The sequence below is a fragment of the Trachurus japonicus genome, chromosome 16 (assembly GCF_045865225.1).
Source record: "Trachurus japonicus isolate A0001 chromosome 16, Traja_1.0".
NCBI classification, from domain to species: domain Eukaryota; kingdom Metazoa; phylum Chordata; class Actinopteri; order Carangiformes; family Carangidae; genus Trachurus; species Trachurus japonicus.
The window spans coordinates 32,595,859-32,611,583 of NC_140922.1; the positions used below are offsets into that span (position 1 = coordinate 32,595,859).

General features: G+C 40.9%; 1 protein-coding gene across 1 annotated transcript in view; it reads left to right on the forward strand.

The window, feature by feature from the left end:
* LOC146972690 (uncharacterized) overlaps window positions 1–1,711 on the forward strand; it is a 52,450-nt gene extending 50,739 nt beyond the window's left edge. Inside the window, exons 25-26 of the mRNA XM_085803090.1 lie at window positions 282–359; window positions 998–1,711. Of these exons, the coding sequence (XP_085659216.1) occupies window positions 282–359; window positions 998–1,203 (284 nt within the window). The 3' untranslated portion in view covers window positions 1,204–1,711. The remainder of the gene's footprint in view (window positions 1–281; window positions 360–997) is intronic.
* Window positions 1,712–15,725: the final 14,014 nt, after the last annotated feature.

Consider the following 15,725-nt stretch of genomic DNA (forward strand, 5'->3'; position numbering starts at 1 on the left):
TGAGGGAAATAAGAATCTAAGATTATCTGTGATCTGACTGGATTTATTCAAAATTTCCAAGTTTCAACCTTAACGTCAGTCAAGTTAAAAACAAATACCAGCTTTTTTCATAGTAATCATATAATAATAATTCTTTATTTATGGGATTTGGTTACAAAGTGCTTCACAGCAGCAGAAATATAGAATTAGTAAAATCAATGTATTACAAACAAAATAGATTCAAACAATCAGAACATCTCAAAGGATGATAAAGAACTTTCTCTTTGTGCTTTCCCCGTCAGGTCAAAAGGGAGCTAAAGGCGTCGCAGGTGCTCCAGGTAAAGGTCTGCCGGGACCCGACGGACCACAAGGCTTCAGAGGTACGAAAGTCTTCAGGGTTTTATGACCTGAGATGATTAATTAAAGGGACAATGAGGAGTTTCTATTTGGTTATAAAAAAGTCTCATGTTAATGTGGCTGAATCTCCGCTACCCACACTTGTTAATGGGCCCATTTTCGATAAATATATCGTTTTGTCTCTATCGTTATTTTGTTATTTTAATTAGTGGTGGTGGAAATGCTGGTCGAGCCGACCAGCGTTTCCCTACTTTCGGTTTCGTGGCGAGTCATGACAATAACGCCACCGAATCGCCGTTTATGGTGGGAACTACGACGGTATGTGATCGTCTTCCAACCTCTGACTTTAATTCTTGATGAATGAAAACATTCTTGGGAAGACGTCCGTCTTACCGTCTCATGGTAAATGTAGTATGAAAACACTTCGCTTTCCAAAACTCCTCGTTGTCCCTTTAAAAGTCTGAGGACAGTATATTTAATCTGTGTAACAAGAAAAGTGCAGGTCTTGAGAGGTGATGATTTCCAATGAAAATCAGTGCACAATTATGTTAAAATATAATAATAACATTTTGATTTTATATAAAAACTTGTAATTATTACAATTTATGACGTGACTGAAAGATTGTATGCATGATATAAACTTATAATCTCCTCTCTGCAGGTTTTCCCGGTCACGCGGCCGAGCCCAAAGACGGCATGGAGGGTCCCCGTGGTGCTCGTGGTTTCCCCGGCGCGGTGGGTATTCCCGGCACGGTGGGGAACGCTGGCGTGCCGGGGATTTGCGAGGCACGGGACTGCAGCATTCACGCGCCGGTGATGCGCAAAGAACAAGGTCTGGTCAAAGGACCCGGCAGCTCCAACATCTGAATCTGAACCTGAACCTGAGCGCTATAGAGAGCGCTGCGAGATTATAGACGGTCTGAGATTCACTTGGTGGCGATTTTAAAGTTTCAGTAATCCAGCTTTTACCAGAAACTGTTTTTAATATGAAGGTCTATAGAGCTGTGACTGAAAACGTCAGTGGGCCCAGTATAAAACCATGGGGAACTCCGCCACCAAGAGACTTCGTACTCAGACCAGCAAAGACTTTTCCCTCTGAGCCACACAAAGCTACCAGTGAACATCCAACATTTTAAAGGTTTTATATTCAAAAAATGTTTTAAACCCTACTACGTTTTTTTTTTTCCAGGTCAAATGTAACTTGATAAAACAAAAAAAGTAAAAGTTTTACCATTGAGTCTTACAGTTAAGTTTTTTTTTCTTTTGATTCACTATAAAAATAAACAACAGATGCAATGTAAATATTTTGTAAAGTATCTCAAATACATGTACTGTACTCTGAAATATGTTTCAGATAAACTTATGTTTTCTTTTTTTAAAGCTGAGTCTTCAGTTTGTCAGTCGTCACATTTTTCCAACTGGTTCTTTGCTTCATTATGATAATTAAGTCTTCAAAAGCTAAAAACCTCACTGAGGCGGCCTTTACATTCATGTTTTACAGTCCAGGGGCCGTATTCACAAAGCATTTTATCTTACCGCTAGGAGTGCTCCTAACTCGCACTAAAAGTTTTTACGTAGGAGTTTTTTCTTAAAAGCTATTCACAAAGCCGCTGAGACCTACTCTTACTAATAGTCCATGAGCCAAGACCCCAAAATTGGCCTCCCGCAATCGAACGGGTGGGCAATTTCTAATTTGTTTTTTTGACTTGGTAGACATCTCTAGTGAACAGTTTGGCATGATAACCATTGCAAACAGGTAGCTTAGTGGTGGTTATCATGTGTTGAATAGGTGGACCGGTAGAGTGGAAACTTGAAAACTGTGTATAGTGCTTGTTCGGTATTATGCTGTTTGTTGACCACTCAGTGCCTAAATCACTTCAAGGATGTTTTTCCCTTTTATCAAGACCCTACTGTAATAATAATAGACTCACCTCAGAAATATGTGAATGAAAATGTGATAAAAATTAGAACATAGGCCTACACATGAAATAGCCAACGTTTTTAGAGTGTTTTACTTTTCATGCAATAACAAGAACAAACAAATATTTTTTTACACAATTAAAATCAACTAAAGAGCTTGCTCCTTCTGTCACAAATAATGTGGAGCATACTGCCAGTACAGTATTTCAAGTGTCCCTCTGTCAATGACCTACGCCTGGCCAACAGCCTGAACGAGTTCTACTGCCGCTTTGAAAGACAATGGGACAGACCTGATATCCCCCACACCTCCAACCACCAGCCATCGATCAGCAACAGCTCCTCCAAACCTGGATCACCTACACAGCCCCACACCCAAGTGCCACCCTCCCCCACACCTCTCACACCTCTCTCCATCGTAGAAATCAAATCAAATCAAAGAAGGAGAGGTGAGGAGACTGTTTAAACGGCTGAACCCGTGCAAAGCTGCAGGCCCAAACTCTAGCCGTTTTCCTACTAACATCAGCGGGTCGACGCAGGTTTTTTAAATGCGGGTCGACCCGCTAACAATCGGCATTTGGCTTCTTTCCCATTGACCAAAATGAGCCGGGTCTGTCTGTCTAACCCCCGCATAAAACAGTCGCCCCGCTTTCATTCGCAGTGCGAGAAACACCGTGTCATGCCCCAGCCGCCCGCCACGGAGGACAGCGAGTCTGCCGCGGCCGCCTTATGATGGACGTCCGCGGCACAACATGTCAGTTAAACAGACTGTCGCTTCTTTTTTTTCAATCTTTTTTGGTCAGTGTTCTTTGATCTTTAAATCCCAGTCTTGAATGCAAGCAGAGCTTTGTTTTGGTAGCCTACGTGAGACGCGACTGGTACGATGATGTGGCATCACGTAACGCCCAATGTCATCACATAAATTAGCGGGTTGAGCCGGGTCTGGTGTTCCCACTGCAAGCCGATCAGAGTCGAGCCGATTGAAGGCGATTTTAACCCGCGTCGCTTGCCGAGTCATTTGACGCGGGTCGACGGGGGGGCATACATCAGTCCGATTGAAAAGTCCGACAGCTCATTTCTCCGACTACCCATTCTACAGTGTTAAGGTTAGGTTTAGGGTAAGGTTGAGAGTTAGGGCTACTTAAGTCGGAGAAATGGGAGGTCGGACTAATGGACTCAAAAATAAAGAAATGTATGGTCGGAGAAATGGGTAGTCAGACAGACGTGCCGGGTTGACGCGGGTCGGTGCGTTTATGGGTTTAAAAGGGTTTTTTGGCCAGTGGGAAAGGGGTATAAGTCTCCCCCTCCACCCTGAAGCACTGAGCCAATCAGCTGTCTCCGGTGTTCACACACATTTTTAACACCTCACTGGAGAACTGTCATGTGCCAGCTTGCTTCAAGGCCTCAGCCATTGTTCCAGTTCCCAAAAAGACAAGGATCACTGGCCTTAATGACTACAGACCTGTTGCTCTGACTTCTGTGGTCATGAAGACTTTTGAGTGCCTCGTCTTGTCCCACCTTAAGGACATTACAGTTCACCTACAGAGCCAACAGATCTGTAGATGATGCTGTAAACATGGCCCTCCACTAGCACCTGGACTGGATCCTACGCCAGGATACTGTTTGTGGACTTCAGCTCTGCCTTCAATACGATCATCCCAGCTCTGCTCCGTGACAAGCTCTCCCAGCTTAATGTGCCTGACTCCATGTGCAGGTGGATTACGGACTTCCTGACTGACAGACGGTAGTTCGTGAGGCTGGGGAAGCATGTCTCTGACACCCAGACCATCAGCACTGGATCCCCCCAAGGTTGCGTCCTTTCTCCTCTGCTGTTCTCCCTGTACACCATCAGCTGCACATCTGGACACCAGTCTGTCAAGCTCCTGAAATTTGCTGACACCACCCTCATCTGCCTCATCTCTGATGGGGACGTGTCGGCCTACAGCAGCGAGACGGACCCTCTGGTGTCATGGTGCAACATGAACAACCTGGAGCTGAACGCTCTGAAGACAGTGGAGATGATAGTGGACTTCAGAAAGGACCAAGCTGCCCTCCCCCCTGTCATCCTCTGTGACTCTACAGTGACCCTGGTTGAGTCCTTCTTCTTCCTGGGCACCACCATCTCCCAGGAGCTCCAATGGGAGCAGAACATCAGCTCCCTCACCAAGAAGCCTCAGCAGAGGATAGGCTATACTTCCTGCTGCAGCTGAAGAAGTTTCACCTCCCTGTGAAGATGCTGGTGAACTTCTACACTGCCACCACTGAATCCATCCTCACATCCTCCATGTCAGTCTGGTGTGCTGCAGCTACAGCCAGAGACAAGGCCAAACTGCAGCGTGTCATTCACTCTGCCCAGAGGGTGATCGGCTGCAGCCTCCCATCTCTTCAAGAGCTGTACATCTCCAGGACCAGAGCCAGAATAGCTGCTGACCCCTCTTACCCTGGACACAAACTCTTCAAGCCCCTCCCCTCTGGCAAAAGGCTCCGGTCCATCCGGACCAGGACCTCACGCCACAAGAACAGTTTCTTCCTCTCTGCAGTCAGCCTAATGAACAATGCCCCAGTTCCCCCTAAATAACCCTAAACCTATGGATGTAATATGCTATAATGTTAATGTCATCTTTACTCACTACATCTTAGCCTTCTTAACCTTGGATGTATATATAAACCATTAAAAATGTTCCCTGTATAATGTGATTTCACAAAAGTCCTCTGCTACTTCCTGCCAACAGCAGTATTAAAGCCGATTTTCCCCCTCGCTCCCTCATGCACCCAGTGGAATTAGCGCCAACTAGTGGTGCAAACAAATATTATCTGCAGGGCCTTTCTGCAACTGCAAAGGCGCTCTAAATCATCAGTAGTGGCACACAAATTATGAAATGTGCAACATCGGAGAATGGCCATAATTGGTGTATATGGCATTTTTATGGTCAAAATAGTGAATGCATGATAAATATTGTTAAGCTACTCTTGTGCGAAGGTTATCATACCAATTAATAATCTGGACATATATAGGAATAATAAAATAGCAACAAGAATTTGCCCACCCTTTCGATTGCGATTGGTGGTCTGGCTCATGGACTATAAGGATAAATCACTAAGAGCAAAGTAAGAGTGACGCCCTGGTGACGCCCCGTTGCTATGGATTACGTCAATTCTCGTGCACGAATTCGAGGCGCTCAACACGGTGATTGGTTGTTGAGTGCCGGCGGCGCCCCCCTCCCCCTCCCCTCCTCCTCCTTCTCCTCCTCCTCCTCCTCCTCCTCCTCCTCCCCGCCGGCCGCTCCGCTCCACTTTTTTTTTTTTTTTGCCGTCAGGTCCGACGGGGCTTTTCAGACAGCTTCGAGTCCAAACCACTGTCTCTGCTGCCGAGTTGGGCTCTGAACTTTCTGTCTTTCTCTCTGCCATCTGCATCTGCTACAGTTTTTGTCGCGTCTCACTTTCTGCAGTGTGACGCTGTGCAAATGCAATGAGGGTCAGTGCGTCCACTCGCAAAGCAGCCGCTGGTTTTTTTTTCTTCCCACATTTTAATATTAATTTTCACATTCGTTGACAGCCCTAATATTATATGGTGATCATAATAATGATGAGAAAAGAAAATGCATTACCCACATTTGTGGCCTATAGCAGGATTTGAACCCACACTGACAATAAGTTTAGTTTATTGGAGGAGCTGCCCTATCACGTGAGCTATTAGGCTACTACTAAAAGATGTATGTGTCTAGCACCCACAAACTTTTTAAAAATATTTTTGGCTCACATCAGCATGACTGCATCGCAGTGGTCGCATTTACCTCGGTCCGACCGTTGTGATGCCTATATTGGACATTCGGTCACCGTCACTACTCCCGTTTTATAGCGAAAATGTTGGTGATGACAAAAAAAAAAAAAAAAACACCGACAAAAAGGCACGTTGGGCATCAAAGGGCAAAGGGGCAGGTGCTCCAGCTCCCCCCTCTGCAGCAATTTGCAGTCCTCCATACATTTGCCTGGCTGCAGCCATTTGCGATTCTTTGTGAATAGGTCTTACTGAGTTAGGAGTCCTCACGAGGACTTTTAAGCTCTCCCAGACTTAGGAGCTACTTTTAGGCATAAAATACTTTGTGAATTACTCTTATTTTAAAAAACTAGGAGTCCTAAATTTAAGACTGACACGCCCACTTTTTTTTAGGAGTTGCTCCTAAATTCGGCCCTTAGGAGCTACTTTTAACCTTAAGATTCTTTGTGAATACGGCCCCTGAACTCTTAATTTTAATACGTTTAAAACATCTCAGAGGAAACTAAAAAGGTTTTGCCTAAAAGAAACCCTTAGGAGGAAATATGCCACCGTAAAAAGAAAAAAATAAATTGTAAAAATTAAAAAAAAACTAATGGCATTTGAATATTCTTGGATAAACTCACCTGCTTGGCTCTTTGTGTGTTTTTTTTTTTTTTTTTTACTACTTTCACTAAAAAAGTATAATAATGGTTACTCAAATCCACCTGCAAACAACCCTTCACTTTAGACAATAAAGAAACAGATTCAAAAGGCAGCTTAGCAAAAGCGTTTATTGCATCAGATTACAGTATGTGATTGTGCAAATCATTTCACATTTGTCATTATTACATACACACTAAAAGCTATAGTTTGAGATGCGCACAGAGATACAGCGCTGTTCTTCAGTGTTTCACAGTTTTTATTCAGCAGAAATGACATGAAAAATGATGCTTAATTCTTAAGGTCAAACTATAAGCACCGTCATCAAGTTAGTAGATGGAAGCACCGAGGATATGTGTTGTTACTTGGCTTTTTTTTTTTTTTACTAAATGCCCCTTTGAGTGTTTGTAATATATATAGTATATATATTACTGTTGTGATATGTTAAAACCAATAAGGCAACGAAATGCAAATTATTCTATTAGAAAAACAGGTCAGATGATACTTCAGATGTGATTTTAGTCAGAAGCAGGAAAGCGCATCGTTAAAGCTTATTCAGGGTCAGGGGCTAGGAAAGGGTTTGAAATTATTATTATTATGAAATTGCAAATATTGGTTCGTAAGTAAAGGGTTAGGGTTTACCTATTGAACCAGTATTTGTTGTTAGTATTGTTCATTTGTTATTTCATATACCCTCCGAGTCCAGCTTAATGTCAGTCATTAATTTACATAAAATTGTAACTCACATTGGAGAGCTCAGAAAAGCAAAAAAAAAAAAGAAAAATTGGGAGATGAATTTTTGGCAAACAGACAGCACAAATGGAGGTAGAAAGAAGTAGAGAAAAACTAAAATGTAAAACTGAACACATTCTAGTTTAAGCCTATTTATGCCGTGGCCTTCTGTGAGTCAAGTGTTGGTATGGAGCAGCAAGTAGAATTTGTGTTAGATGGTTAGAAACCTTCATTTATTCGTTTTTATTTCAATCATGTAACATGGTCTGACTTGAGATTTAAAGTGCAAGAGATGTTCAGTTTTAGCATTAAAGAAGTGCCACGGTTTCCCTTTTTGTTATTATTTTTTAAATTGTTGCTGATTACAAAACATATATAAATAGATAATAAATTAGCAGTGGTTTTAAATAAGTTAAAAAACAAAACAAAAACATGAAAAAAAATTTAACATCTTTGGGCTGTGGAATATTTTGGGCGACTACCTGATTGAATACTGTTGAAATGTGTTTTTTTTTTTCCTGTCGTACCAAAGCTGAGAACTCTCCCATCTTGAGTTATAAACGATGCGCTTTCCTGCTGCGAAGCCCTTTGACCTTCCTTCAAGTAGAAATGACCTTTGACCTTGTGTGTAGTGACTGGGACATTTTTTAGTGGAAAAATTAAGCTATGTGTGATTTAAAAAAAAAAAAGTTTTTAGGTGTGTAAGCGTGGATGGAGAACAAGAAGCTTATGTGTGGATGCAGTGTGTGGACAAAGCCTAAACCTGAGAAATGAGACCTTCCACACTTCGGGAATGTAAACTGGAGTGTGTCTGTAATTTTGGAGCTAACACTGTAAACGCGTTCCTTTTACAATTTTTACCCGTAAAACTTGTTCCTATGACACTAAAAATCCCTTCTTCTCATTCCTATTAAAGGGTTAGTTGATTAAAAAAATATTGCTTAAAATCCACATGGAACAAAGATTTCATGCTACAATTTACAGTAATAACAAAACTACATCCTAAAAAACAAGCACCCCTTAAAGGGATAGTTGACCCAAAATTCAAATTTCACTCATTATCTACTCACCCCCTCATGTCAACTAAGAACTAAGAGCTAAGAGAGGGGGGTCTTTGCAGCAGTATTTGTCCATATAATGGTTGTCAATGGATACCAACTTTCTTCGTAACAAAAAGACACACCAAAAAACATCCAAATACCTCCATAGTGCTCGTCTGTAACAATTATATGGACAAATACTGCTGTGCGGAACCCCCCGTAACTCAGAGAAGGCACGGAGGACTCTGAAACTTCTCACAGCTCTTAGTCGACATGAGGGGGAGTAGATAATGAGTGAAATTTGAATTTTGGGTGAACTATCCCTTTAAGAATCTAGAGGAAAAAAAATTGTAACTAACTCGTTAAAAAAAGGGGATTTCTATAAAACTGTAAAACAAAACAAAAAACCCCACTAAATACTGGTCAGGTGCATTTGTTTTTTGCTATTATTGGCACAGTTTTGTTCTGTTGGCAGGTGTGTGCGTTCAGTAATCTCAACATGTGGCACAAACACATTCACGTAGGTTTACTGATACTTACTTTTACAGTGTTTACTGTTACTTAATACGATTTAATGGAAACCCTAATCTATTGCTATGTATTTTTTTTCTGTGCTTATATTGCTGTATGTGCTGGTAGTAGCAAGTGTCAGTGCAAATCAGTACAGTACAAAGCTAAACAGACAAAAACATGAAAAACATTCAAAAACTGGAAACACTAAAAAAATCATCTGTAAACTCTTACATTCGGCGGTACTGGGATAGCTAAACTAAAAGCTAGGCTACGAAAATATAGTTGATCTAGTTTTCTATTAAAGCTGGTGTATTTTCTTTTGTTTTTCTCAGAGTGTTCCTCAGTTTTTCCTTCACATTCTCTTTGGCTCGTACTGAGCTCGATTCTTGTGGCTCCCACTAGAGAGAAACTGTGCTTCTGCCTATTTTTACACCTAAGCAAGGCACTTAAAGTCTAAATGATATAAAGTGCTGAGGAAGCGAAAAGAAAGAATAAAAAAGTTGGTCCACAGATGATGGAGACTCTGAGGTAGGAGGTTTATCTGACCAGCATCAGGACCAGAGCAGCCTGCAGCAGCAGCAGAGGAACACATCCTGCAGAGGAATCACAACATCATCATCACCTACAGGTCACACACAATCAATCAATCTGAACTTATTTGTAGGCTACAACTTTGCTTTTCAATGCAACACAAAGTGCAATTGATGACCAAGTGAAAAATGAAAACAATAGAAGAGGAAATGCAGGACTCTGAGATCAAAGATAAGAAAATAATGGTAAGGATAAATAAAATGGTCAAATAGAGGAATTACAATAAGAAGAGTAAAGCCATAAATAGAAGGAAGGATTTTAAAAATCAACAAAAATGACAGGAAAAATAAGAAAATGCTAAAAGAGGCAGAAAATGAATGAATTGAATGTGAGTAAAAACAGAAATAAAAGTAAGTTAAAAAAAAAAGTAGGCCTACATAAATACAATATTTGAATCTTGAATCTGAAATCCATGGAGCGGTGGATAACGGTATATAACATAATGCAGTGTTACAACGTGTATTTGTGTAGTCTTATCTGTCATAAACAAAAAAACGGCCAGGTACTACACAGATGTTACAAGTTTGGTTTTCAGCTGTGAGATGCCGTTCTCACTTGTAACAAGTCACAAGTCATGTAGTTAACTATCACAATTACCCCGGAGCTTTTTAATTTAGGTAAAAATGTAGCATAGCCACGGGAGAAATCCTGATTAGTTGCTCTTTAAAGGTATAGTGTGTAATTAATTTGGCATTTTATTAGCAAAAATCAAATATTGCTTTCATAAATAGGTCTAATCACAATTGTATACAAATGAAAGCTTTCTCGAGTTGTTTACAAATACATAGGTGACGGTGCACCGACTGAAGCTGCCATGCTGCATCGCCATCTTTGAATACGGCAGCTGAAAGGGGACAAACTCGGTTCAAACGCTCTATTGAGTGTATGTAACTATAGGCTTGTGCCGATCAGCAACCCGTTCCGCTATCAGAGGACAATCGATGTTGGGGTTTTTTTGCCTTCATAAAACACACACATGGCTCTGCAGCTGAGCAACATTAGCGGCTAGATCTTCCAATGTTGAACTGTTTTTATACAAAGTGCAGCCAAGCACCAGGCTGAAGAGAGAGGAGCAGCAGAGGCTCCTCAGACAGCTCCTCTGTGGAGCTGCAGGAGAACTGGCTGGAGGTCGCCAAGCGAGCGAGTCAGCGCTGCAAACTAGAATCTGAACGCTAGATGACACGATTTCCCCCCATTTTACACACTGGACCTTTAAAGTATACAATCACTCTGCTGCTGGACCATAATACCTTCATTTCGTAACACTTTACTTGAATAGGTATTCATAAGATTGACATAACAGCTGTCATAAACATCAATGAATACTTCTGACAGCTGTCGTTAAGTGTCATTTGGTAAGTTATGTCACTTTTGATGCAAAGTTGACATTGTTTGAGATGTTTTTGTTCTGACAACTTGACATAAAGACAATTTAAACTGTCATAGCAGACCTAATGGACAAACTTTCAAAAATTATGTCAAGTTCTCATAACAAGGAACATCTCAAACACAAGCCATGTTTCCATCCAAAGTGATTCGCATTACTGGGCAATGCGCATTAAAAGAAATTCGAATGGTGTGTGTTTCCATCTACGGACTTTGCCCCCCCCGGACGGACTGACGGACTGACGGTCTGATTTGAACACATTAGCGCGATTTAGCGCATATGTTTATTACCTTCATAACGCGATCTGTGTGTGTGTGTGTGTGTGTGTGTGTGGGAGAGAGAGAGAGTCGCGGCTGCCACAGACTTTATTAATGATAAACTCTTGACGCGCTGGTTGATAGGCGTTTCGTTTTTACTGAGGAGGAACTATGAAGAAGTGCAGTAACATCATTATGAAGGTGTGTGGGGGCTTTTATTTTGCCGTGGCGGTGCCACAATTAATTAATTAATTGTTGTGTGACAGCGGAAACCCTGATGTTGTCTTGTGAGTGAACTGCAAACACGGGAGCAGATGGGGTGAAAGTGCGCTACGTCACACTTGATTTGCATACAGCTGTTTCCATCCCATTCGAATCAACCAAAACCCGGCCCTATAGCGAGCGTATTTCAGTTTGTGCGAATCAGGGGATTTTAATGCGAATCACGGCGTTTCCATCATCATTTTCCGATGCGATACATCTAGATGCATCTAAACAGCTGATGGAAACGCACCTAGTGTCAACTTTGCATCAAAAGTGACATAACTTACCGAATGACACTTAACCACAGCTGTCAGAAGTATTCATTGATGGTTATGACAGTGTTATGTCAATCTTATGAATACCTATTCAAGTAAAGTGTTAACATTCATTTCAAACTTCACTTCACTTGATGCTCTGATGGTGCGTTAGTGCGTCAGGCTGAAGGACTCACCCTGGTTGTTGCCTGTGCTCCCGTTAGGACACGGGTCACCACGGTAACGGATCCTCTCCTCCGCTGCCAGGCCGTTCTGCATGGACAGGATTTACAAAATACAGTGAGCTCACTCAAAGTTATTACACTTAGGGGGTTTGCACGGTGGCCCTGAAGGCTCAAGCTGCAGCTCAAAGGGATAGTTCACCCAAAATTGAAATTGCACTGACATTACTCGTTACAGGGGGTCTCGGCGTAGCAGTGCATGTCCATATAACGGTTGCAAATGGATACCAACTGTCTTCGTAACAGAAAGACACACCAAAAAACATCAAGATACCTCCATGCTGCTCGTATGTAATGTCCGTCTTGTATTGAAGCCCCGAAATGCGAAATTGTCCCGAAAAAAATTAAATGAGTCTATATTTCAAGCGGAAGCTTCTCGAAGCTCCTCTTCCTGGTCCGTCAAATTTGACGAACCGGGAAGAGGAGCTTCGAGAAGCTTCCACTACAAAACAAGCTTGAAATATAGACTTGTTTAATTTTTTTCGGGACAATTTCGCATTTCGGGGCTTCAATACAAGACGGACATTACATACGAGCAGCATGGAGGTATTTGGATGTTTTTTGGTGTGTCTTTTTGTTACGTATCCATTTGCAACATTACCGTTATGTGGACATGCACTGCTACGCCGAGACCCCCTGTAACTCAGAGAAGCCATGGAGCACGGTGCAATTTCAATTTTGGGTGAACTATCCCTTTAATAAACACCTACTAAAACAAGAAGGAGTTAGCATGGGGTTAGCATGTTAGCACATGTGGGGCCTGGACGCTATCGGAAACTGAATGACTGACAGATGTACTGAGAGATGAACTACAACTGACAACGTTTATCTAAATGTGTAAAACAGCAGGCGACATACGTTCATACAGGTGACGGTGACGTTCACGTCCACACACTGCTCCAACAGCATCAGGTCGTCTTTGACATCCTTGCATGGAGGCATGAACTCCTTCTTCTCTCCCTGGACCCGGGCGATGGTCTGTAAGAAAACAAACCACCACTGAGAATTAATTCACTCATACACAAAGAAAAGAAGCCAAAAAAAAAATGGAGCTCTACTCTGATAGTTTTTGAAGTGTTCCAGTCTCAAGACAGAGAGTTAGGGCCAAAAGTAAATCTGATATTGAAAATGAAGAATATAGATAGATAGATAGATAGATAGATAGATAGATAGATAGATAGATAGATAGATAGATAGATAGATAGATAGATAGGTAGATAGATAGATAGATAGATAGATAGATAGATAGATAGATAGATAGATAGATAGATAGATAGATAGATACAGGTAGGTAGGTAGATAGATAGATAGATAGATAGATAGATAGATAGATAGATAGATAGATAGATACAGGTAGATAGATAGATAGATAGATAGATAGATAGATAGATAGATAGATAGATAGATAGATAGATAGATAGATAGATAGATAGATAGATAGAGGTAGATAGATAGATAGATAGAGGTAGGTAGGTAGATAGATAGATAGATAGATAGATAGATAGATAGATAGATAGATAGATAGATAGATAGATAGATAGATAGATAGATAGATAGATAGATAGATAGATAGATAGATAGATAGATAGAATAAGAATACAATAGTAATACAGTGAGAATCATAGTAGATCAGAAGTCATAATAGACCGTTGTGTTTCCATGTGACAAAAAAGGGACAGACCTGGATGAACCAATTAGATTTTGAGCATCCTAGGTGAAGGCCGTAATGACCCTGTGACCCTGTGGCCCTGTTGTGTTGGGAGGTTTTGCAGCTCATGTGTTGTAGGATGTTTGTGACTTATAAGCTGCTGTGTGTTGAGCCTTCAGGGCCACCGTACACTGGTTTGGTGCTTTAGTTGTGACATCATTTCAGGTTTGCACTGCAGTTATCATTATTATAGTTATTATTATCGATATTATTATTATTACCATGCCATCGATGATCCATTGGTGCTCACATCTTTGGTTGAATCTGATTTGTGGCGTTGGACAGCACGAGTAGGAGGACGTTGTGTCCTCTGAGCTGCTGCTGATGGACTGTAAAATAACTGGAGGAGAAAAAGGAAAAATACGTTTATTTATCTTCATGATCAGTGTCAACTCACAGATCTCAGGTCAGTATTTTTCATTCATTCATTCATTCATTCATTTCTTTATTTCAGACCCAAGGGGATCCATATCTATCATATTTGACCATGATGAGTGAGGGAGGGAGGGGACAGCACCTTGACCTGAGAGCTTTACTTCTACAATAAATATATAAACGACGTCATGTTTGCACTTCACAGACAATAGACTGTGTTTAGTTGTGTAAATTCATTGTTGGTTTTGAACTCTAGTGTGTGTGTGTGTGTGTGTGTGTGTGTGTGTGTGTGTGTGTGTGTGTGTGTGTGTGTGTGTGTGTGTATGTCGTCTATTCATGTGGGAATTTCCCTTATGACCACTTCCTCCCCCGGTGAGAGTGTAAACTTAACTACGACACAGTTTCTGGAAACATCGGGGACTCCCAAGTTACTTTCACTTTGGGCCATAATAAGATCCGAATTATATAAAGTTACACAGTTACATATAATAAGATATATAATTACCTTGCAGAACCGCAAACGCCTAAAAAGCCTGTTAGTGTAAAGACGCAGGTTATATACGTATATACAAAATGAAAAACGAAACCTCATTGGAATCTCGATCGATTTAATCTTGTCGACCTGGCTGCACCTGTCTTCAGAGAGCAAAGTCAACATTTGATGGTATTTTATAAATCTGCGACACCTTATCTACTATTCGGCTTGTTCAGATCGTCCACAGTGACACGCGCGTGACTGATTTTCGCTGAGTTGCAACTTTTTTTCTTTCTCTTTTAATGGAGTTTGCCGGGTAACACGTGCATTGCACATTAATAATGCAGGCGGTAACTGTTAGTAAAGTAGCAGGTTAGAGAATTGACTTGTTGCTAAACTCACCGAAATACGTTACTACAGCGACGAAGATGAGAGGCGGCATTGTTCTTCCCTCCGGTGAAGCTGCGGGTGTGAATGGCAATAATGGCATCACATCATAACCTCCGTGATGAAATGATGTAGAGACGTAGCCTGCGTGACCGACGTGTGCCCACCCATCTTAGAGATGAACCACCCATCAGCCACACTAATACAAATACAATACACACGTAAAAATACATAAATATCAGAAATATTAAATTGGCTTATATGTAAAAGACATAGTTACATAATTATAACACTATAATAATAGGCCTGTCCATACTTTGAAAATGAAACTATGATAAACATGATTTATATCTATCTATTTTATGGGTCAGGTTGTATACATACAATAAAGAGATGATCCTTATCATTTATAATTATTTTATTTGTCCATGTGCTCTAGTTGAAGTCCCCTCCAACGTCTTTGAAAGTAGAACATACACAATTATTGGTGCTTTTTTATTGATAATAAACTATTACATACACATAAATGATTTGATAATTAAAATGTGAGAAGTCTGTAATTAAGAGTTGTAGGCTACATGGGGCGTTCACACACCACACACTAACCCTAACAACACACCAAATACACAAAAAACGACCTGCCTTCATGGTGTTTTCTTGTTCTGAATGATTTCACCTCATCAATATCATATTTTATATAAGACACATTAAAATTCACCCAGTCCTTCCCACCCACTGAAATACCTATAATAGGCCTATATTATGGATACTACCCTATATTTTTATTACATAGCATAAAAATCCTTCTGGCTATAAGTACAGTAAAAATG